Genomic DNA, 24,043 nt, shown 5'->3' on the forward strand with positions numbered 1-24,043 from the left:
TCAACTCCAGGCTGATCAGACCCAATATGGAGTATTGGGTTCAGCGGGTACCACGTTAAAATTTCAGTGGGGAGTGATCAGGAGGGGGAGTGGACTTGAAATCCTGCCCGTGGGAGAGGAAAGACAACTGGGCAGCATGTCCCTGTTGTCAAATCTCCACAAGGCTGCTTCTCCGAGAGGGCTTACATGTCGCTGGCAATGCTTGGGTGAAGAACCAGGATATTCAAGATGCTGGGTTTCAACTCTAAGTACCATAGCCCTTCCCACTGAACCAGCAGTTCTCAAAGTGAGGTCCATGGAACCCTAATGGGTCCCTGAGACCCTTTCAGGAATCTATGAGGTCAAATCTATTCTCATAAAGAAAGTAATTTTGAGATAACCAACAAGGACCTACTGTATAGCACAGGGAACTCTACTCAATATTCTGTAATAACTAATATGGGAAAAGAATCTGAAAAAGTGTGGATATATGTGTATGTATAACTGAATCTCTTTGCTATACACCTGAAACTAGTACAACATTGTAAATCAACTATACTCTAATATAAAATAAAAATTAAATTAAAATTTTAAAGTATGAAGACACATTTTGCCTTTTTACTGACATAATTTGCCTGGTACAAAAGCAGTGATGGGTAAAACTGCTGGTGTCTTAGCATGAATCAGAGGGGGGGCATTAAATTTTACTAGTAGCCATTGAATTCTTCACCCCCATGCACCCAGAGTTAAAAAATTAAAAAAATTGCTAACTTTACTTAAGAATGTCCTTAAGGAAGCAATTAAAATGATTAATATGATTAAATCACAATTCTAATGTACACAAATTTTTAATATTCTACATGACAAAATGAGCAGTATAATATCATAATAATGTATAAAACACTTCTTTCTGCTGAATATTGCAGTATAGTGGTTGCCTCTGGGAAGAGCAGTTGTGCTATTGTTTGCTTTGCCAGCTGAACTAGCTTTTTAAAATTTTTTCATGGAACGCCATATTTACTTGCAACTATGGTAATTCAGACTTAAGGACTGGCAGACAAGTTTTTGAGAATCAATGAAGTAAGCTTGTCACTTCAGAGAAATCAACTGACAGTATTTGTTGCCAATGATGAAATTGGAGCTTTTAAGTGAAAATTGGAATTTTAGAAAACTTGTAGTAGCCTCCATGATCTTGACAGCCTCCCAATACTTAAAGTTTCCTGATGGGATCAGAGATGATATTAATGAATGTGATTTTTTTTTACATTGTGTAATGAAATATGTCAACATTTGGAAGATCTACATAATTCTGTGAACCAGTATGTTCCAGAATGAGCGATGCGTGTTATTTCAAAATCACGCATGGATAAAAGATCCATTCAAGTGCAAGATAGACCAATGGATTTTAATTTAACAGTGCATTAAAGTTCATTGATATGATTTCAGATTCCATATTGCAACTAACCTTTAGAAATTATCACTTAAGTTTTGTAGTAGTGTCAGAGAAGACTATCTAAAATTACCTAAAAAGACAATTAAAATATTCCTTCTTTTTCCAACTACATATCATGAGGCCACATTTTTTCCATATACTTCAACCAAAACAATATATCTCAGCAGATTGAATGAAGAAGCAGATATGAGAATCCAAGTGTTTTCTATAAAGCCAGACATTAGAGAGATTGGTAAACATGCAATACAATGTTACCCTTCCCAATAATTTTTTTTGGGTTTGGAATATATATTAATGTTTTCATAAAAAGTGTTACTTATGTTGATATGTAATGAGTTTATTGTTGCTATTTATTTACCTTTTTATTGAGGTATAGTTAATTTACAATGTTGTGTTAGTTTCAAGTGTACAGCAAAGTGATTTAGTTATACATATATGTATTCTTTTTCAGTATTGTTGCTATTTTTGAGCAAATTACATAAATATTTTAAATTTCTCAGTTTAATTTCTAATATGGTCAATGTGGACAGATATAATCCACATAAACAAAAGTTCTTTGGCGTGCTTGATAGTTTTTAAGAATATCAAGAGATCTTGAGACCAAAAGAGGTTGAGAGCTGCTGCCCTATTTGTACTGAACGATGGCAGATAAACCACACAAAGACTTAGGTGGATGCCAAATTGAGAAAGATTTGGGGGATCCAAAGGTCTGGGGTGCGCTGGGGCATTGCCTCTAGGGTAAAGAACAAGCTTTGCACCTTACATACCCTACCACTAAGAACAGCACAGTACATGGTGGACCTCTTTGGATTTTGGAACATATATCACCTTTGGGGATTCTGTTCTGACTACTTCTCACGTGACTCGGGGAGCTGCTCATTCTGAGTGGGGTTCAGAGCAAGAGAATGTTCTTGTAGCAGGTCCAGGCAGTGGTGCAAGCCATTGTGCCATTCTGTCCCTAAGACCCATACAGCTTAATCATGCCGGAGACACCAAGGTGGCTAAGGATGCTGTGTGAAGTCTCTGGAAGGCTCTAATGGAGGAGAATTTGCAGCACAAACCTTTACGGTCCTGGAGCAAAGCCATGACTCCTGTCACAGAGAACCACTTGTCATTTGAAAACCATCTCCTGGTATGTTACCGGGCCCTGGTAGAGATTGTGCCTGATGATGGGTCGCCGATGACCAGGCAACCTGAGGGCCCGTCATGATCTGGGTATTATCATACACACCAGGTTGTAAGATCTAGGGAGAGGGTAGCAGTGATTCACTGTACAACAGCTTCAGGCCCAAAGAGGCCCAGAAGGTGCAAGTTAGTTACATGAACAGAAGGTCCCCACCTCTGTTGTCTCCATGTTTCTCTTTTAACTCATACCTCTGGCCTCAAGGGAGCTGCCCTTGTTGGAGGCAAACCTCAGGCCTGGTTCACAAATGGGACAGCACAATGGTTGTTACTAACTTGAAATGGACAGAAGATGCCTTAAAACCTCACTTAGAGGTGGTCCTAAAGGATAATGATGAAGGGAAATGCTCCCAGCAGGCAGAGATGTGAGAGTACAGTTGGGTCATCCACTGCCCGTGGAAGGAAAAGTGGCCGGAGGTGTGGATATACCTGGACTCCTGGGCAGCAACCTGGAAGGAGCATGACTGCAAAATCAGAGATAAAGATATTGGGGTAGATGAATAGGGATGGGTTTGAGGGAGTGAGCACAGAGCATGCAGTTCTTGATGTCTTATGTTAATGCCCAGCAGAGAAGGTGTACACAGGGAGACCTCCAACAAGCAAGGGGGCATGATGGCTTTTCCTGCAGGTGTTTCCAGTGTCTCTCCTTTGGCCACACTGGTGCTGCTGCAGTGGGTGACAGGAATGGAGGCCACATGTGAGGTGGACATTTCCGAGGACCATCTCATAAGTCTGAGATGGGACACTAGTTGCACATAGTGTGACCAACTCAGTGGTGCATCCTTTTACTGACTTTCCTTCTTTTCCTATTTCACTGCTTCTTGTTCCTCTCTCTGCTCCCTGGGATCACATTCCCAAATAAACTACTTGCAAGCAAAGGCTCTATCTGGGGGGTGGGGGCAGGCTAAGATATTACCCTATTTAAAATTATAACCCCTTCCTGGCACTCCTAACCTCCTTTACTCAGCTCTGTGTCTTTTCTCCATATAATTTACTTATTTATTATGTCTACTGTTTATTATGAGACTCTCCCACTAAAATGTGAGTTTTATAAGAACAGGAACATTTGTTCGTTTTGTTCAGAGCTGTGTGTCCCCAGCACCTAGAACACAGGATAAAGTTGTTTGAATGAATGGCTAAGTGATTAGGGCTAATGGCATGTACATTAAGGGGCTGAATATTGAGACTGTGGTAGAGAACTCTGGACCTCAGGAAAGACAAGGGTTGGCTGTGGCTGGTTTGAAGACTGTGGTCAGGACTCAGGAGTCTCAGGACTTGAGACTAAGCAGTAGGCTTGACTTGGGCTGGGGGCAGGGCTGGTCCAAAGTTCAGAGTCCCACGGAGCCAGAGCCTTTCCTGGCAGAGGTGCTATGTTTCAGCCCAAGTCTTTATTGTTGTCTAGTGACAACTCCCCCCACCACCACCCCTAGCAAGGCTGAATTGCCTGTGGTTAGAGGCAGGGTCTTGGGTCAGACAGACCTGAGTTCAGAGCCAAGCCCTACTACTCTTAGCTGTGGGAACTTGAGCAAACTACCTCTCTAACTTCAGTTTTCTTGTCTGCAACGATGTGTTAAGGTTGGTGCCTATTTAGTTGGGTTGTCGTGAGACTTGAGGGGGGGATCCTATGTCAAGTGTTTAGTACAGTTAGGAAGTGCTCACTAAGTATCAGTTGGCATTAAACTTTCCCCTATGTCACATGGCGGGGGGTGCAGCCCTAGGGCCTCCCTTCCTTCTGGTCAGAATCAGATTTCCCTCAATAATGTTGCTTGTTCTTCTCTGCTGGGCCAAGATCAGGAGAGAGATTCAGTATGGATGAAAAATGCTTGGTTGTCCACATGATGAAGAAAGATAAGGTGTTCTTGCAAATTGGGTTTAAAAAGACCTGGCTCCAAGAGTTCTAAAAATGAGCACATGAATTTGGGCACCCAGCTGGGCGCATCTGCCAGCTTCCTGTTCAGAGTTTTGTGTCCACGAAACATAGGCTACTTCAGGTGAATCATATGCGTTCCCAGTGATGCTTCCACCATGTGGTCCTCCCTCGTCTTACCCTGTATCCTCTGCCAGGATCATCCTTCCTGCCACCCTACACCTGTCTCTACCTGCTGAACCTACCCATCCTACTGTTTGTCCTGCCTTTCTTATTTCATTTCTTTTCCTCTCCTTTCTTGGTTTTATAGAAGGCTTTCCCCACTAATTGTTCCACATTTAACACGCACATTTAATTTAACCAAGTTAAAAGCTACTCAAAAATTTGTGTTCCTGCAAGTAATAGACCTTTTTTTTAAAACTCTGATCACTCCTTACCAATTCCTTTGTTATTGTTTCCTCGTTCTTTGTTTTTATCTTGTTTATTTTCCTAACCCAACAAATTAGACATTCTTACAATTATTTTATACCACTGATGCTTATTTAATTTATCTCCATGTTCACATATTCCTTTGGTCACTATTCCTACTTGAATCTTATACTTTCCTTCTGGGATTATTTTCCTTGTCCTTGAAGAACATCTTTTAGAATTTCCTTATGTGAGGGTCTGTTGTAAATGTTTTGAATTTTTATCTGAAAATGTATCTGAAACATATTCAAGCTTAACAGTTATTTTCTCTTTGCATGTTGAGATGTTATTCCACTGTCCTCTGGCTTCAATTATTGATATTAAGAAGTTAGCTGTCTGACATGCACCCCAATGTTCATTGCAGCACTATTTACAACAGCCAGGTCATGGAAGCAACCTAAATGCCCATCGACAGACGAATGGTTAAAGAAGTTGTGGTACATATATACAATGGAATATTACTCAGCCATAAAAAGGAACGAAACTGAGTCATTTGCTGAGACGTGGATAGATCTAGAGACTGTCATACAGAGTGAAGTAAGTCAGAAAGAGAAAAACAAATATTGTATATTAATGCATCTATGTGGAACCTAGAAAAATGGTACAGATGAGCCGGTTTGCAGGGTAGAAGTTGAGACACAGATGTAGAGAACAGACATATGGACACCAAGGGGGGAAAACTGCAGTGGGGTGGAGATGGTGGTGTGCTGAACTGGGCGATTGGGATTGACATGTATACACTGATGTGTATAAAATTGATGACTAATAAGAACATGCAGTAAAAAAAAACAACTAATACTAAACTTTCATTGGGTTATTTGTATGGAAATATGTTAATATAAATGTTTCAGACATTACATGAAATTTCTAAAAATCTTATATGTTCTGGTATAATGTTATAAGTCATAATTCTAGTTATTACTTTAAAATGTATATCTCAGAAATAACTAAATTTCCTTGTCAATTGCATTATTATGAACTTTCATCAAATCTTTAACTGTGGTCATTTTTAAGTCTTTTGTCATTTACAGACAGTTCTGGGTGTACTGTGATGCTTTTGCAAATATGTTCCTATAAAAGGGTTTCATCTTCAAGGAATTCATGGAAAAGACTCTGACAAGTACAGGTTTCTGGTAACTGACTGTACTGCTGAACTGAATGAATAAGCATTTTCAGAACTCTAATGAAAAACTGATGAACTCATAAAAGTGCTAACAAAAGATCAAGATGAAAAAAAAAATTAATTACATGGGACTGAGTGAACTGATGAGGATGATTATAATTTTTGTGACTTTCTGTTTGAATTAAAAAAAAAAAATCCCACAAGGACTCAGAGGCAAAGAATATACAAATCAATTTTCACTGCAAAGTAAAGGAGCTGTTACAGTGGAGGATTACTGGACTGAATGTCAATATTATGACATAGCATGAGTGTGTTTTGTGTTTGGTAATTGCAATCATTGTTGCTTTTGTTGTGGTCATCCATGTACAATGCTTGGTGTCAGTCTATTTATCTCTTGTAAAAATTAAATACAGTGTGTGTGTGTGGAAAAAAAAAAAAAAAGAAGTTAGGTGTCTGTCTACTTTATAGTTCTTCTTCTCTCCAGTGATTAGCAGTTTCGCTACTGTAGGTGTTGGGTGTAGATTTCTTTTTACTTATCACACATGGATTGGGGGAGCTTCCAGGATCTGATGATTTTGCCTTTCATCAATTCTGGAAATTTTGGGGTGTAGATTTCTTTTTACTTATCACGCATGGATTGGGGGAGCTTCCAGGATCTGAAGATTTTGTCTTTCATCAATTCTGGAAATTTTCCATTTAGACCTATTCAAGTCCTTGTTCCATCTTCTATATCTCTTAAGCTCTGTTTCCCATTTTCTATCACTTTGTTTCTCTGTGTTGCATTTTCCATAAGTTCCTCAGATATATTTCCAGCCCATGAGTTTTCTCTGTAGCTATGTTATTCTGCTGTTTAATCTGTCCATTGGATTGCTAGTTTGTTTTGAAGATTATATTCATCATTTATAGAAGTACTATCTTATTGTTTTTCAAATTTTCCTAGTCATTTAAAATAGTCTCATTCCTCTTTTCAGGATCAAGTACAAGGTTGAAATATTCCTTCTTTCAGGTTTCATGCAGCATGGTCTGGGGAGGAACCGGGCACCGAGTGGGGCTGAGGAGGTGATCCAAACCAGCAGGTCAGCCTAGCCCTGGGTCCAGCCTCAGCCTGAGCTCCACCTTTGTCCTCAGCATTCCACATGTTTCTTCCCCTCCTCCCCAGTTCCATTGGGAAAGTCCAAACCTCCGGATCTACTTCTCCCTCCAAGACCATCGATTGACCTGGCTGGCAAACCTGAGTGTAAATCAACATCAGTCCAGGGGCCTGGTGGTAAGGCAGAGTCCATGTGTGTCTGAAGTGCTTAGCAATAAAGCAGAGGTGGTGAGTTTTAAAAATTAATGATAATAAAAAAATAAAATAATCTCATTCCATATATATACCACTGATAACTAACTTTTATTTCTTTAAGCATATGAAATATCCTTATTTTATATTATGTACACCATAATTCCAATATCCAAAGTTTTTGAAGGTTTGAGTCTATTATTTTTTGCTATGTGTAATTCTCACTTAAAATGACTTGTTGTGACGGTTAATTTTATGTGTCAACTTGACTGGGCCATACGCCCAGATATTTGGTTAAACATTATTCTGAGTGTGTCTGTGAGGGTGTTTCTGAATGAGATTCACATTTGAATTGGTAGGCTGAGTGAAGCAGATTGCCCTCCCCAATGTGCGTGGGCCTCATTCAGTCCATTGAAGGTCTGAATGGAACAAAAGGACTGAGTAGAAGAGAGTTGTCTCTCTCTGCCTGTCTTTGAGCTGGCATACTGATCTTATCCTGCCTTTGGACATGGGCTCAGACTGTAACTTACACCATCAGCTCTGTTGGTTCTTAGGTCTTTAGACTTAGACTAGAAATACATCACCAGCATTCCTGAGTCTCCAGCTTGCCAACTGAGACCTTGGGACTTCTTAGCCTCCATAATCACGTGAGCCACTTCTTATAATAAATCATATATATATATATATATATCCTACTAGTTCTATTTCTGTAGAGAATCCTGACTCATACGCTTGTGTCTTGCATTTTATGATTTTTTTTTTTTTTTTGGCATATGAACTCATGTTCCTGTGAAACTTTTCTGTGGGGATTCTTTGAGGCCTAAGTTTCAAGTGAGTTACTCCAGAGAGGATTTTCCTATTTGATTCTGCCGAGTACCTAGGGAACAACTAGCTACTCTCTTTAAATTCTCCCATTGTTTTTTGTTTGTTTGTTTGTTGTGTTGTTGCCACACACGTGCTGTGAATTCCACCTCCAGGCCCATTTGGGGTCAGGCTGGTGGTTAGGAGAATTCAGGGGTGATGTTCCTTTTTCTTTCACTCAGTGTCAAGGCTGAGCTTAGCAAGTTCTGCATCAGCTCCCTTCTAGAGGTTTTCCTCTCCTAGGTCATCCACTGTGGGTGTTGTTGTTGTTCATCATTTTGCTTTAAGTGGGAGCTACTGATTCTGTTTTTCACTTTGCTCAAGCTCTAGGTTTTGACCCATTAAACTGAAGTTCTTGGCCACCTGGGATCAGCAGGTACCACAGAGCAACCTCTGCTTCTGCCCTCAGTGATCTCTTTGGATGTTTGCTTTTTGTTGTTTCTGGCCTCTGATAATTATCCTTAATTTCTTGCCACCTCTGCTAGGCATTTTAAAGATGCTTTAAAACATTTTTATCCAGCTCTTTTTTTTTTCTTTCTTTTTTTTTTTTTTAGTGGTTTGTTTCAGGAGAACTTTCCAGCACTTGCTATCTCCTGTGTTGCCAGAAACGGAAGTCTAGCCGTCTTTCCTGCGCAAACATGTGTCTCTCAGGATGCTGCTTATCAGCAGGAGACCACCCACTGTGTCCATCCTACCCTGGCCTGCGGTTGGTCACCTGTGTTTGTGAACTACCTGCTCTTTGAGGGCGGGGCTGTGGTTTCCTCTCTTCCTCCTGAAGAGGTCTCTCCAAGGGTCGGTTGAATGGAGTTGAGAATGGAAGCGGGAGGTATCCATCTGCTGTCTGTGCTACCAGAACCTTCCACAAGAGGGCAGCCTCAGCTGGTGCCAGAACTCCATCCACCCCGCAGGGAGGGGCAGGGGGGGCCCAGTTCCCTGTGGCTCCAAAACCTGTAACTTCAGATACCCCCTCTCCATTCCACAGGGCGGGGAGATGAAGACAAGCAAGGATGAGGGAAGGGTCAAGCCAGGCCGGGTGAATCTGAGATGGGGTCATGGTGGGGAAGGGTCAGGACAGAACCAGCCTCCTCTGGACTCAACTTCTTCAAGGGTTCTGTTTGGACGACCAAATTAAGTGATCTGTTCCTTTGTTCACTCAACAGCATTTGTTCGGCATCAACTGTAGGCCCCACAGGGAGCGCAGTGGTGAATTAAACACCCTTGGTCCCTGCCTCTTTCCCAGTGTCCACTGCAGCCCAACTGGACAGCCCAGCGTTTCCCCGACAGCCCTGGGCGGCCTGCCTCTGCCCTTGCAAAGCCCCCGCCCCTTTGCTCCTGCTGCTACTTCTGGCCCAGCGGTGTCTGCCCGTCACCGCCTGTTGAAATCCTGCTTATCCTCCTGGGCCCGGCTCCCGTGCCTGCTTCCACAGAGCAATGAACCCCCAACCCAGGACCCAGCGGAGCGGGGACTGGAGGCTTTTGCGCCATCGCCGGGGATGCTTCCAGCCTGCAGAGGAGGTGGGGAAAAGCATTTCTCAGACCCCTCCTGATGTACCATTCTCTGAGGGGAGGTGGAGGTGCTCCCTCTTGAAAGTGCAAGGCCACGCCCTCCTTCTTCCCAGCCATCTTTGCACCTGAGAACAAGGTAAAGCTTAGGATTCAATCCCATGAGAGCCAGATCCCATGGACTAGGACAGAAATGGGTCACTCATTCACTCTTCTAATATGTACTGATGGAGCGTTCTACTTACTATGTACCAGGTCTCCAGAAGTGAGGCATGCCCCCTCTGCTTCCCTCTTCCTTAGGAGACCCTTGAGGCCCCTGTGTGTGTGTGTGTGTGTGTGTGTGTGTGTGTCTCACTCTGCGACTCTTGGGGTTCAGCCAGGCTTGGGGGGCTCACAGTCGAGGCAGCTGGGCTCTCCTCGCCTATATTACCAGCCTTGCTTCCTGGAGATCGAAACCACAAGTAGAGCACAGAGGCGTGAGAGACACTCACAGGCTGGGTTTGGCCGCATGCGTGCAAAGGGGTGCTGTCTCCTGCAGAGAGAGATACACAAACGGGAGCAGCTAAGGGCAGAGCAGCTGCGAGGGGCACTCGGTAGCCTGCCCACCTTCTGGCCCTAGGATGGTGCTTCCCACTGGCGGGCATGCATAGCGGTCGGAGATGACACCAGACGTAATGCTCTTCTTCGTGGTTGCTGGATTGCTGACGGCAGCTCTCTCAGGTAGCCCTCTCCCCACCTCCTGCAGCTCCTGCAGGAGAGCCTGGGAACTGCCCTCCTGGCCCCTTTTCTGCTTGTTTTCTCACACTCACCTGTCTGGAGCCTTTTAGCCAAGACTATACTCTGGTACCAGGATGGTCCCAGCTGTGTCAACAGCATTAGGGGCGCAGAGAGGGTACAGGGACCCCCATGAGGGGCTGAGGCTGTGCCTGGGCAGTGCTAAGAGGACCCCTGAGGGTCAGATAATGCGGGTAGCATGTGGGGTGTCTCATCAATGGGGTTCCAGGCTCGGAGGAGGGAGACATCTCCCACCCACAAGCTCAGGAACCCCTGCATCCTTATTTCTTGCCAACTCTCAGGAAGGAACCGTTTGCCTTCCAGAGAACTAGGACCACTGATGATCGTATTTTCAACCCCAAAGCTGAGGGCCTGGGTTCACCAAGCTTGTACCGCTCGCAGCAGAGCCGTCCTGAAACAGAATTCGGGAAGCTAAGCAGAGCTGGGGACAGCTGGCCGCTGGTTGCTCCCCTGGGGGTAGTTTAGGGCACAAATGAACAGAAAGGCTCTGGAGGCTCAGATCCTCCCTGATCCAGAGCTCCACCTGGGTGCCAAAACACCCTCGCAACCTGGGCCAGGCATCGGGTGGCAGGAAGTTTCGGGCACTGGGCTGTGCTCATCGGATGCTTGTTGGCCCCTGTGGAGCGCAGGGTCCAAGGTGGCAGGAGCTGGGCAGGAGACCCTGCTGCTCTGGGCCCTCACACTGGGGGATAAGGAGATGGGTATGGAAACAGAATTCTGGGCCTGGGAGTCTGGGTCCACCTGGCAGTAGATATGCTAAGTGCTTTCAGTGTGGTGTTAGGGAGACCCAGGAAGGCCCATCAGGAAGGCTGGAGCATTCGGGGAGCCGTGGGGGGCTCTTCTCCCTGCCTCTGTCTATCTAGAGGCACGTGCTCCCAGCCTCCTGACCTCACACTGGTTCAAGGAAAGCCGTTTAGCTCTGGGATCAGGAATAGGTGCTCCTTCGGCCCCGTATATGGGCCCCGGAAGAGAGGCTTTGCCTGTCTCGCTCTGCCAGGAGCGCCTGGAGCTCGGCCACTTTCTGCCCCCAAGCTGAACAGACAGATGGTCCGAGAGTGGGGCCCTTGCTCTGCATCTCCATCCTCTGTTCTCCACGAGCCGCCGGCCTCGGCTCAGAATTAAGTCTGGGTCTGAGAGGTCTGCGGACCGGCCCCTGGGCCCCGGGATCTGGCCTTGAACAGTGCCTGAAGGGAGGTGGGAACCTGGGCTGGGCAGAGCCCAGGAAGGTGAAGCGGAGGGTCCCTTGGGGCCCAGTTCCTTACACATCACCTTGTCTCTGCCCGGCCCACTCCACCCTCAGGATAGTTATTTACTTACTTCGTGTTTTCCAAACTGTACTTATAGTCAGTTGACTCACTTGTTACTAATACAAGTTCAGTTTTGAAAGGAAACTTTACGTGACAATTACAAATGGAAAACTGACATCATTTGCCACAAATAAGAGGTAAAGTTAAGCATAAAAATAAATGGCGGTGAAAACCAATTCCTCTGATGTGTTAGTAAAAAGTTAAAAGAACGTAACGGCCCTTGAGCCTGAAGCCTTTGCCAGCCCTCTTTGTTAGAGGGAAGATGAGGGCATGATAAAGACATCCTGCCTCCAAATTGTTATTTTCTTCTTGACTTTTCAGGGGGTCTGAAAGTCCTTTGGGCGGGAATAGTTTCCTCGCTATGCGATTTAATGGCATTAAATGCCGCTCCCTTCAACCCTGCTAAGGGTGCACAGTGGTATAGGTCCTAGTGCTGGGAAATATGGCCTGGCAGGAGGGGCACTCTGGGCAGAAGGGAACTTGAGAAAAGAAAAGGAAAGAAAGAAAAACAACGGGGAAGAGGGAGGAAGGAAAGGGAGCTGGAAGAATGAGGTCCATAAGGGAGTTCTAGGGCATCACCCCGAGGGCTGCATGTGGCCTGGGCGGGTCACCAGGCTGTGCCCTCAGACCACAGGCACATGGAGTCTGGCTCTCCTGGGTCCTGGTGGAGCCGGCCTCCCCTTTCCTACTTCCCTTTGCAGTCCCACCTCCAGGCTCCATCCTGGGCCTCACACAGCTGTTTCTCTGGCCAGGCTGGCCTGGATTCTGGGCCGGCCTCTCGGCAGGCCTTGGTTTGTGCTGATGAATGACCAGGGCAGGGACCAGGGCCTAGAGAGCCATGCTTCCCAATTCTCTGCTGGTGCTCCCTGGAGGCCTGGGTCCAGGACCTGTTTGTCCACTTATCCTCCAGTTCTGCCTCAGTTTCCAGATCAGCCAAATGGGGATGGAGAGGTGGAGAGAATGAACTAGAAGCCCCTGACCGGGGAGGTTGGGGGGAAGGGGAGTCAGGAGACCAGCCGATTGCTGCCACCCTGCCTTTAATTCACCTTGCGACGGTGCTTCTCGGCTCTGGACCTCAGTTTGGGTGGAATGGGGCTCTTTGGGCAGATGATCCTTAAGAGCTTGGTCAGATCTGACACTCTGCATCAGATGCAGGAACAAAAAACCCGGCCATTCCCACCAGGGCCGAGCCGAGGTCGGTGACTCGAATTCCATCCGGACCGTGGTTGGCAAGGTCCTCAAGGGCTGCTGTTGTGCACTTGAAAAGGCTATTTGTGGTTTTACTTTAAAAAAATAGTTTCTTAAATTAACACATTTAAAAAAATCTATTTTTCCTTACCTTGTAAATTCAATACACAGATCTCATTTTTTTTTGCAAGTCCAGTAGTTTTTAACAATGGCTCTCAAGGGGTCTTTGCTTAATATTTCAGCAAGTCAGGTTGAACAGAGTAAGTCTCCTTAAAGAATAAATACTACTGACAAATGTAGCTGACTGAATTCCCTTAGATCTGTGATGTCTAATCCAGCTGCTATTAGAATGTTCCATTTGGAATGCGGTTGTCTGAACGGAGATGTGTTAGGAATATAAAATACACAGCAGAGTTTAAAGATGTGTTCGAAAAAAGAATTGTAAAATATCTCGTTAATAACTTTTATATGATTACATTGAAATGATAATATTTTGGATATGTTGGGTTAAAAAAGTTTTACTGTTACAATTAAGTTTACCTATTCCTTTTTCCTTCTTAAAAATGTGCCTCCTAGAAAATTTAAAATGACATATGGAGCTCACCTTACATTTATACTGGCTAGCACCACCTTAGATACTCTACACTACATTTATAAATTTAATGAATTTGATTTTCTTATAAATGCTTCAAATACCTCTAAGAAATACAACCTTCCCAAGGATTTAAAAGAATGCTTATAGATCTAAAAAACTAACTTATTAAGAAAGTGAATATTAAGTTCTCTTAAGTAGTCTAATCAAGTTTACAGATTTCAACTGAAGTCAGTTACTCAGTCACAAACATGAGTAACTCTATAGCCAAAAGTTCTTAAACATTAAAATACAGGATTTTATACACCAACATACAGAACTTGACCCAACTTAAACTTAACAGAAAGGTACAGATACTACGGGTTTTTGTTTATTTCACACCTCTATTTTTTAAATTCTAATCTTCCTGGGCTGAAAAATCACTTACCAAGGAGAAAAGAATCGTACCATTGCGCGTAACTTGGCTTATCCCGAGCAGGTTGGAGTTTCCATCTCAGTGGACTGAGATGAGGACAGCTTTTTTGTTGTTTTGTCAAAATATAAGATATGATTCTCTTGTGCTGCTGATGGGTAGCCCATGGCCTCTGATTGGGCTGGTTGCTCGACCCACGATCCAGGTTTCAAAAACCTAATTCTCTCTGTCTCCCCCCAGCCCAGGGAGTTTGACCACTTGATTGAATTAAATTAAACAAATGTTTACTATTCTTTTTTTCCCCCCCATGTTCTTCCTGCCTGGCAAGACTCCAACTCATAGATCTATAAATAACATATGACAGACATCTGCATATTTCTCCTAGCTTAGTCTGGCTCTCTGGTCATATGACTGGTGGGGAGAGTTAGCATGGCCGTGACCATGGTGGTAATGTGGGACAAGGCAGCTCCTAGGGCGTTGGGTCTGGCATATTTAGCCAAACATAGATGATTCCAGAGAGGTCTAGAATGAGTGAGAAACGCTGCCCACAGCCTCTTTCATTCAGTTCGCATTTACTGAGTCCTGCTCCGAGCCAGCCTCACTTCTCACAGGAATGCTCGAAAATTAAATTTGGGCCCCCAGCTGTCGGATTCTGAGGCTGAAGCATCAGCTGTCCCCCTGGGACAGGGAGGAGTAAGCAGGTGGCTCCAGCTGAGGCTTTGGGACAGGGCCCTGGAGGAAAAGATCCCCCCCAGGCATGGGGCCCACCCTCCTCCTGCCTGGACCACAACTAAATCCCATGCCAGATGCTCAGCCCTGCACTGAACAGACGCTGGTGGGGCTGGAATTCCCGGGTCGCTTGCCTTCCCCAGTCTCAGTGTCTTCCAGACCACCCATCCCACCCTCAGCCCTGGCCTCCCATAGGCCAGGTCAGGGCGAGGGGCGTCAGAGCAGCATTTCCTGGGGGCCCTCATTCCTTCCCTTCCCGGTGACTACTGAAGCTGCCATCCTTCCTGACAATTTGCTTAATACCCTTAATGGATGTTTTAAAGTATAAAGACGTTTATTTTTAGAAAAAACTTTATATTGCTGCCTTCAAGATAAAGCCATTGTACATCACCTAATGGTAACAATGGTGAAAATAAACATCGTGGAAACAATGTTCTTCATTTCTGGCCAGACATGTGGTATTTAATATCCTGTCAGTGACCACCTAAATGTGAGCTTATAAATGTTACACAGCCAGGACAAAGATCTCTTATATGTAAATGCAGGATTTAGCGGTTAACATGATGCCATTTGCACAATAAACTCATTTACCCACGTGACAACCCCATGGTGTTAGGTGAGGAAACCGGGGTTTAACAAGGCTGAGGCCTGTCCCAAGCCTGGAGCTAAGATGTGCCAACGCTTGAGCTGAGGTGTCCTGACGGGAAAAAGTGGCCCTGCCTGTCTCCTGGCTGTCTGCCCCCGGGATTCCCTCTGAGGACGAGGCATCTCCCCAAGGTGTTGTACCCTCCCGGGTTTGCAGCCTCAACATTGCATCCAGGGACAGCCCCGAGGGGCCTCTGGGGTCCTGGGACCCCCTGGAAGACTTCTCAGGATCGGATGGGAGCAAAAGGGCTGCCTCTTTCAGCAAAGCCCAGCCTCCATGGGTTTGCTGTACACTTACCCTGCCCACCCAGGCCGGGAATGAACGAAGTGAAGCTGCAGAGACTCCGTGAGCCGAAGGAAAGCTTGCCTGGCAGGGGGCTCCATCTACCCACAATTTCTTTAACACCTGCTATGTGCCAGGCCCTGGGCTGGCACTGAGATATGAAGGTTTGACCTTGAACATGTTAAATGTTGAGGAAGGTGGCAAAACATACGAGGGTCATTCTGGGATAGATGTGACAACAGGTGCAATCCGATGACAGCCATAACCACCATCCATTGCAGGGGACTTACATTCTCCAAGCACCAGCCATGCTTATCCTGTGCTACATTGACACTGGGGCACTCGTCCCCATTTTATAGGTGGGGAAATGGAGGCTCAGAAAGTTCTGTATTTTGCCCCGGGCTGGTGGCTGATGCTGAGATTAAATCCATGTCTGTAGATCTCCCAAACCCATGTTCTCTATCACTGGGCTGTGCTATTTCTGGGAGCCAGGAGTCAGAACAGGGAGAGCTTGAGCTTCCCGGAGAGGGGGACATCACTGTCCCAGAGGGGCTGGACACGGGGGACAAGAAGGCTTTTGCATACAAAAGAAAGACGGCAAAAACATCCTAGGCACGAGGGCATTTTTTTAAATGTGTGCATGCAAAGGCTGGTGAGATAGTCGTGTTGTGCCAGTATCAACTTCCTGGTTTTGGTAATTTACTGTAGTTACAGAATAGGTCACCGTCAGGGAAAGCTGGAAGATGAGTGCATGGGACTTCTCTGTGCTATTTTGACAACTTCTTGTGAGTCTATCATTTCAAAATAAAAAGTTAAAGGGGAAAAAAAAAGGCATTTCAGGCAAAAGGGCCCATTTGAGCAGAATCTGGAGAGCATGGTCTAAGGCCTATTGGGTAGGTAGGGCCCCAATTCCCAGAGGAGCTGGGCTCCAGGCTCTTTTTCTGCTGACTCATCCAGACTGCTGTGTCATGAGGATGCAGTGAGCATGCCAGGCACAGAGACCGGCACAGAGAAGGCCCACACAAACCGTACATTTACATTTACATTCGCCAGGCCAACAGGTGTAAATTCATATACCTGTCTTCTCCTCATCACAGTCCTGTGAAGTAGGAGTTATTGCCCCCATTTTACAGATTAAGCAACTGAGGCTCAGAGAGGTGAAGTGACTTTTCCTGGATGGCACAGTTAATAGACTGTTAAAAGATAAACTGAGGCATATTAAAATTTTTAAACTGAGCAAAAATCGATTCGAATCGGCGGCATACGATCTAGCAGATAGAAAGGACAGGTATAAAAGGGGACTTTTACAGGCAGAAGGGAGTAGGAACAAGAAAGTTATACTAGGCAAAAAAGCAGATTGGTTGTTGCAAAGTTACTTTTTCTTTTGTCGTTTATCGTTTTTTTAATTTTACTTTTTTAAATTGAAGTATAGATTTACAATCTTGTATTAGTTTCAGGTGTACAGCAGAGTGATTTAGTTACACATACATATATATCTATTTTTTTTCACATTCTTTTCCCTTATAGGTTATTACAAAATATTGAGTATAGTTCCCTGTGCTGTCCTTGTTGGTTATCTCAAAGTTACTTTCTTTTAGGGGATGGTGGGGTCTAGCAGGCAGATGACCTAACTAGTGCTGGTCAGGTGATTCCTGATTGACTGGTTTAAGATTCCATTTCTGGGAGAGCTGAAACCATAATTAAGTCTCAGCTTGGTGATGTGGGGCTTTAGCATAAACAACTCCACTTGGGGCCTGTTGTCTTGTTTTTTTCTTTTTTAAAAAAAAAATTTTTTTTTTTAATAGTAATCTTTTATTTATTTATTTATTTACTTTTTTATATTTATTTTTGGCTGTGTTGGGTCTTCGTTTCTGTGCGAGGGCTTTCTCTAGTTGTGGCAAGCGGGGGCCACTCTTCATTGCAGTGCGCGGTCCTCTCACTATCACGGCCTCTCTTGTTGCGGAGCCTCTTCCTAAATGGGGCTTGGGGAAAGATTTTCTCTACACTTCAATAAAATTTTTGCTAGGATGTTCATCTCTTCCAGAAGGGGTGCCTCCAGACGCGCAGGCTCAGTAGTTGTGGCGCGGGCTCAGTAGTTGTGGCTCACGGGCCCAGTTGCTCCGCGGCATGTGGGATCTTCCCAGACCAGGGCTCGAACCCGTGTCCCCTGCATTAGCAGGCAGATTCTCAACCACTGCGCCACCAGGGAAGCCCTGTTGTCTTGTTTTTAACAAGACTCACAGCTAACTAATAGGCGCCAGATCTTTAACTTGACTTTATAACTCCAAATCCATGATATTTCCCAGCCCTGGAAGATGGGCGGGGTTTGGGACTCCAGACACCTCAAGATTTTTATAGGAAAGGTCCCCCATTCTCTGGGGGGTTTTCACCACAGCTACCAACAGCTGGGCTGTCATGGAACTTGGGTGAAAAAACCCTTGAAGGAACTTGTGTGTCAGAAGCCACTTCCTGGCCAAGCTTCCACTCAGCCTCAGTTTCCCCAGCCATAAAGTGGGGTCAGTGGCAACCTCCAGAGCCCAGGGCTGGGATGAAGCTCCATGAGACAATGGCTGTGAAGTACTTGGGGAAACACGGGGCTTCTTGGGCGCCAAAGAGCCCCATGGCCACAGCTACAGTTGGGCCTGGGGCCAGGGCAGGAGCTCGTGGAGAGAGCGGAGGGAAGCCCGGGTTTCCGCCCACCATTTTGTAGACTCCTGTGGCCCAGCTGCCTCTGCCTGAAAGTGGCAGCTGAGACAGCCTCCAAGAGGCTGGGCAGGGAGGCAGGGCTGAGGGGCTGAGAGGGAGGCCGCGGAGCCCTTGGGAGATGCTGGATTAGGGTACCATAATGGGAAAGTGACCCCCTTCCTTTCCCCTGCAAGGGCGTTGCCCCCGGATCTCCACTGAGTGTTAGGAGATGGCAGGGCACATTAGAAGTTCCAGCCTGTAAGTTTCCAGGACACCCCCGACCACTCCATCATGACCCTGAGCTGGGCTGGACTTTCCAGGTAGGGCCAGATTAGCCCAGGGAGTCTGCACCCGGGGCTGGAGGCCAGGGCTGTGCGGAGACGCAGGCTGTGTGAGTGAGGGGGCTCCTCAGAGCTGAGAGTTTCTCAAGGCGTCCTGGCGATCCCATCTGTGTGCCCCACTTCCAGTTTGGAAGTCACCTACTGAGCCCTGAGCCAGGGAGAACACAGAGGTGAAATCACTGTGTCATCAGCCGTGTGCAAAGCCAAGCATGGCTCTGTCCATCTTGCAGAAGCACAAAGTGATGCTTGGAAAGCTGGAGCCACACAGCGAGTTGCCGACAGAACTGGGACCAGAGTCACTTTCTGGGCACCGACCAACCCATCCCCGCCAGCTGCCTCTTCCTAAATGGGGCTTGGGGAAAGATTTTCTCTACACTTCAATAAAATTTTTGCTAGGATGTTCATCTCTTCCAGAAGGGGTGCCTGGGAGCTGGGCTGGGGCGGGGGCAGAGGTGGAGAAGCATGTCCCAGACAGGGAGGACATCTACTAGCCATTCTGCTCAGCGAGACCACCTTCCTCTCTTTCCTTCAGCTAAACTAAGTAAACACACTTGCCAAATGAATCAAGCTCCTTGGAGAGACGTGCTGCACTCTCCAGATGGGGTTCTAGAAATACCGCAGCAGTATCTGAGCTGAAAGACTCCATCCCCAGAGGGCTGCCAGTCACTGACATCTACCCATTTGTCAAAGAAACTGAGGTGCAAAATGGGGAGTGAGGCACCCAAGGTCAGGAGCAAGGGTGAGAAGGGTCTGCAGGCTCTGCCTGGGGCCCCTTCCCCACATTACCCAGAGGGTGTGGCGCTGGCCTGTGCCCACAGATGCGTCCTCAGCTCCCCCCACCTCAATGTGGAGACGGCAGGGGAGGGCTGCGGTCTGACGTGGGTCTGAGGTGAACACAGCTGACCCTGGGCTCTGAGAGGTCAGCTTTGTGAGGCGAGGAGCTGGCTTCCTGCAGCCACTTTGCCTCCACCATCTCAACGGCTCCCCGACTGTTTTGTTTAGTTTTATTTAAAAAAATTTTATTTCAGCACAATTTTAGACTTACTGAGAAGTTGCAAAAATATACAAAGATTTTCCATATGCTCGTTACTCAGATTCCGGACTAGTAATATTTTTATCATTTTCTCTATTTTTCTGTCTATTACATTTTTCTTGAACCATTTGAGAGTAGGTTGTAGACGTAACTTCCCTTTCTCCTAAATACTTCAACATGTCTTAAAAAAAAAAAAAAAAAGGTCACTCGCTTATGTAACCACCGTCCACATATCAAAATCAGGTGATTAACATTGCTACAAAAATAATCTGTAGAACTTTTTCAGATTTTGCCAATTGCTCCAAAACAATTTGCCTTAGAGGCAAAAGAAAATTCCATTGAATGTGTTGCATTTCATTCTCCTTATTTTCCTTTAATCTAGAACAATTACTCAGATGTTTTTCTTTCAAGATATTGATCATTTTGAAGAGTACAGGCCAGTTATTCTGTAAAATGTTCCTCAACGGGGCTTGTCTGATGATTCCTCGTGATTAGTTGTGTCTTTTCTGGCAGGAGTTTCAGAGAAGTGAAGTTGTGTCCTTCTCAGACATGGTATCAGCTTGTCCCATTACCTATGGTCTAACTCTGGTTGCTTGGCTAAGGTGATGTCTGCTAGGTAAAGTCACTCTTCTCCTCTGTAATAAATATGTCTCTTGTTGGCAGATTCTTTGAGAATTCGCAAATTTTTTGGTTCCCTTCAAACCTTTACCCACTTGTAATATTATGGCTGATTCTGGCCTGAATCAGTTATTATCATGATAGTTTCTTTTTTCGTTTGTTTTGGTTTTTTTTGCTTATTTATTTATTTATTTTGGCTGTGTTGGGTCTTCGTTTCTGTGCGAGGGCTTTCTCTAGTTGCAGAGAGCGGGGGCCACTCTTCATTGCGGTGCGCGGGCCTCTCACTATCGTGGCCTCTCTTGTTGCGGAGCACAGGCTCCAGACGCGCAGGCTCAGTAGTTGGGGCTCACGGGCCCAGTTGCTCCGTGGCATGTGGGATCTTCCCAGACCAGGGCTCGAACCCGTGTCCCCTGCATTGGCAGGCAGATTCTCAACCACTGCGCCACCAGGGAAGCCCATCATGATAGTTTCTTGATGGTGATGTTGTAACGCCATCATTCTCTTACAGATACAGTGGCCGACTCAGCTTTCTCTGCTGGCTCAGTGAGTGGGAACCAGTTGGCTCAGTGTCTTGAAGGCTGGTGCTGATGGGGCCAAGTGTGAGCTCTCAGGCTGAGCCTCTGACGGCCGCCATCTTGCCTTGCCTCCTTGTGGAGCCTGGCGGGGCTCCTCCCTGCTCCCCGGCCCGTCCTCCCTCCACCTTCACAGCTTCCTGCCATTCATTTGTGGAGCTCCTATTACGTGTTGGGCACTGTTTTTAGCCACTGAGGATGTGAGACAAAGTCCCAGACTTCAAGGAGCTCATATTCTAGTGGAGAAAACAGACAAATGAATAAACGTTTAAAAAATACTATCGTTTCAAAGCAGAAATAGAGACACAGACGTAGAAAACAAATGTATGGATACCAAGGGGGAAAGCGGGGAGGAATGGGAGGAATTGGGAGATTGGGATTGACACCTATACACTATTGATACTATGTATAAAACAGATAACTAATGAGAACCTACTGTATAGCACAGGGAACTCTACTTAACGCACTCTGGTGACCTAAATGGGAAGGAAATCCAAAAAAGGGGGGAAATATGTATATGCATAGCTGATTCATTTTGCCATACAGTAGGAACTAACACAACATTGTAAAGCAACTATACTCCAATAAAAATTAATTTTAAAAAATGACTACCAAAAAAAAAATAGTATCATTTCAGAGAGGAATATGTGCAACAAAGGAAATAGAGCAAAGGAAGGAAGACAGAGATTGGAATGGGGATCCAGGTAAGGCCTCTGACGACATGTGAGCAGAGATCTGATTGATGGGATGAGCTGGGCGTGCCAAGATCAGTGAGCAGGACATTCCAGGCAGAGGGCATGGCAGGTGCAAAGGCCCTGAAGCAGGAGTGAGGTTCACATGCTGGAGGAGATTACAGAGGGAAGGGGAGAGTGGAGGAGATGGAGATGGAGATGGAGAGGTTGACACATGTCAGGGAAAACAGATCACGTACGGGCTTGGAATTAATCCAAAGGAAATGGGAAATCATCAGAGAGTTTTAAGTATAAAGGGATGTGATTTGATTTGCCCTTATGTGTATACAATTATTTAACAAATATTTTTTATAATCAACTTCGTATGTAAGCCTAAGTAAGTTTATTTAAACCTAGATATCTTCTAGGTTTCATATATCTCAGACCAATGTTGCTTCAATAAATTGAATATATCTGTATAAACAGATAAGACACTCAGAACAACTGTGTCCTTCACTAGCCTGCCAGCCAAACCCAAGTCAGCTCTCCCTTTGTTAAAGACTTGTAATCCCCAGGACTGAAGAATTGGAAAAGGAGTCATCTGCTTACTGTGTGATTCAATACTATTTAATCTTGGATCTTAAATTGGTCTGGTGTGGGATATACTGCGTTAACTGGTGGAAGGACCAGTTGGGGGGAGGCAGTGGGGGCAGCGGGGGCTGTGTTGTGAGGGAGGGAAGCAAAGTCTTCTCGGCAACCTCACATCAGGGGCTGTCGGAGGAGGGCAAAGGGGACAAGGACTCGCCCAAGGTCATAACAATGGCTGGTCTCAATTCTACCATCTCTCCTTGTCACTCCCACCTGGTTCCAGCTGAGAATTCAGACACAATGTAAACATTAGTCATCCTTATTGTAAAAATGTTATAACAGCCACATTAAAAGAGATCTCACCCAGCACGCACTCACAGTGAGGACTTTCGTTCCTGAGGGAAGGAGTGTGTAAGTCTCTGTAGCGTCGTGGGCGTTTAGTCGCATCAGCGCGGAGGTGGGTGTGCTGAAGGGCACTGTGTTGGTTGTGATGAATATTTGTCAGAATGGCTGTGAGAACGTGGATTCTGGGGTCTCGGAGACCAGCATGGGATCCCAGGCCGCACCACCTTCTCTGTGACTTTGGGCAAGTTTCCAAACCTCTCTGAGGGGAAATGGGTATGACCGGAATGTCAGCTCCCCAATTCTCGCTCTCTAGATAGACTCTAAAGCCCTCCCTGAAGATCTTTAGAGACCATTTTTCATCACCCGCATCTGTGGGAGCTGGCTCAGTTCCAGCCACGTCCATGTAGCCGTGAAACTGAGTCCCACAAAGCACTTGTGGATTTTTTGACTCTGGCGATCTGGAAGTGAAGGAGGGCACATCCATCCATCCTGCGGGTTCCCCTCCTCTTCTCTTCCAAGACTCCCTAGAAGCAGCTGTGGGTTCTTGCCAGCTCTTGCCTCCTAGAGGTGACCTTTGTTGCAGGTACGCGTGTGACTTAGTTTCCTAGGGCTGCAAAGGACTACAAATGGGTGCATGAACAACAGAAATGTATTGTCTCACAATTCTGGAGGCTGAAAATTCAAGATCAAGGTGTCAGCAGGGTGGGTTCCTTCTGAGGCTGTGAGGGAGAATCTGTTCCACGCCTCTCTCCTAGCTTCTGGTGGTTTGCTGACAATCTTCGGCATTTCTTGGCTTCTAGAAACAAATCCCCATCTCTGCCCTCCCATGTGCATACGTCTGCCTCCAAATTTCCCCTTTTTATGAGGACACCAGTCATACTGGATTAGGGCCCACCCTAGTGACCTTATTTTAACTCTGTGAAGACCCAATCTCCAAACAAGGTTGCATTCTGAGGTACTGGGAGGTATGGACTCCAACATATCTGTTTTGCTGGGACACAATTCAGCCCATAGCAGTGCGTGCGTGCGTGCGTGCGTGTGTGTGTGTGTGCATGCGTGCGCACGTGACTCAGGAGTGGAATTTCTGGGTCACGACTATGGAAATGCTTTCTAGAGTGGTTGTGACAGCTTTGCTCCACCGCCCCCCCCCCCAGCAATGTACAGAGTCCCTACTGATCCCCATCCTCACCAACACTCCATATTACCACCCTTCTTAATTGTCGACAATCTAGTGCCTGTGAAACAGTCTCTCCCTGCGGCCTGACATTGCTTTCCTCTGTGGCCGTGTGGCTGGGTGTTTTTCATATGTTCAAGGGTCCTGTGTGTTTCTTCTTCTGTGAAGGGCCTCCTCCTGCCTTTTGCCCATTATTCTATTGCTTGCCTTTTCCTCATTGGTTAACGGAAGAAGATTCTTTTCTGAGGAGGGTTTCCACTGGGGAAGGTGAGGAAAGAAGAAGATAAAGGGGGAAGTTAGGTCATCATTTCTGGCCTTAAATTTCGAGAACTCATCCACACAGCTGC

At 45.9% G+C, this 24,043-nt stretch overlaps 1 protein-coding gene across 1 annotated transcript in view; it reads left to right on the plus strand.

Annotated features, from left to right (window-relative positions):
* The first annotated feature begins 10,291 nt into the window (after window positions 1–10,291).
* CD6 (CD6 molecule) overlaps window positions 10,292–24,043 on the plus strand; it is a 41,283-nt gene continuing 27,531 nt past the window's right edge. The window contains exon 1 of the mRNA XM_036861057.1: window positions 10,292–10,438. Within this exon, the coding sequence (XP_036716952.1) occupies window positions 10,378–10,438 (61 nt within the window). The 5' untranslated portion in view covers window positions 10,292–10,377. The remainder of the gene's footprint in view (window positions 10,439–24,043) is intronic.

This window comes from Balaenoptera musculus, chromosome 8, assembly GCF_009873245.2.
Source record: "Balaenoptera musculus isolate JJ_BM4_2016_0621 chromosome 8, mBalMus1.pri.v3, whole genome shotgun sequence".
In the NCBI taxonomy this organism is placed as follows: domain Eukaryota; kingdom Metazoa; phylum Chordata; class Mammalia; order Artiodactyla; family Balaenopteridae; genus Balaenoptera; species Balaenoptera musculus.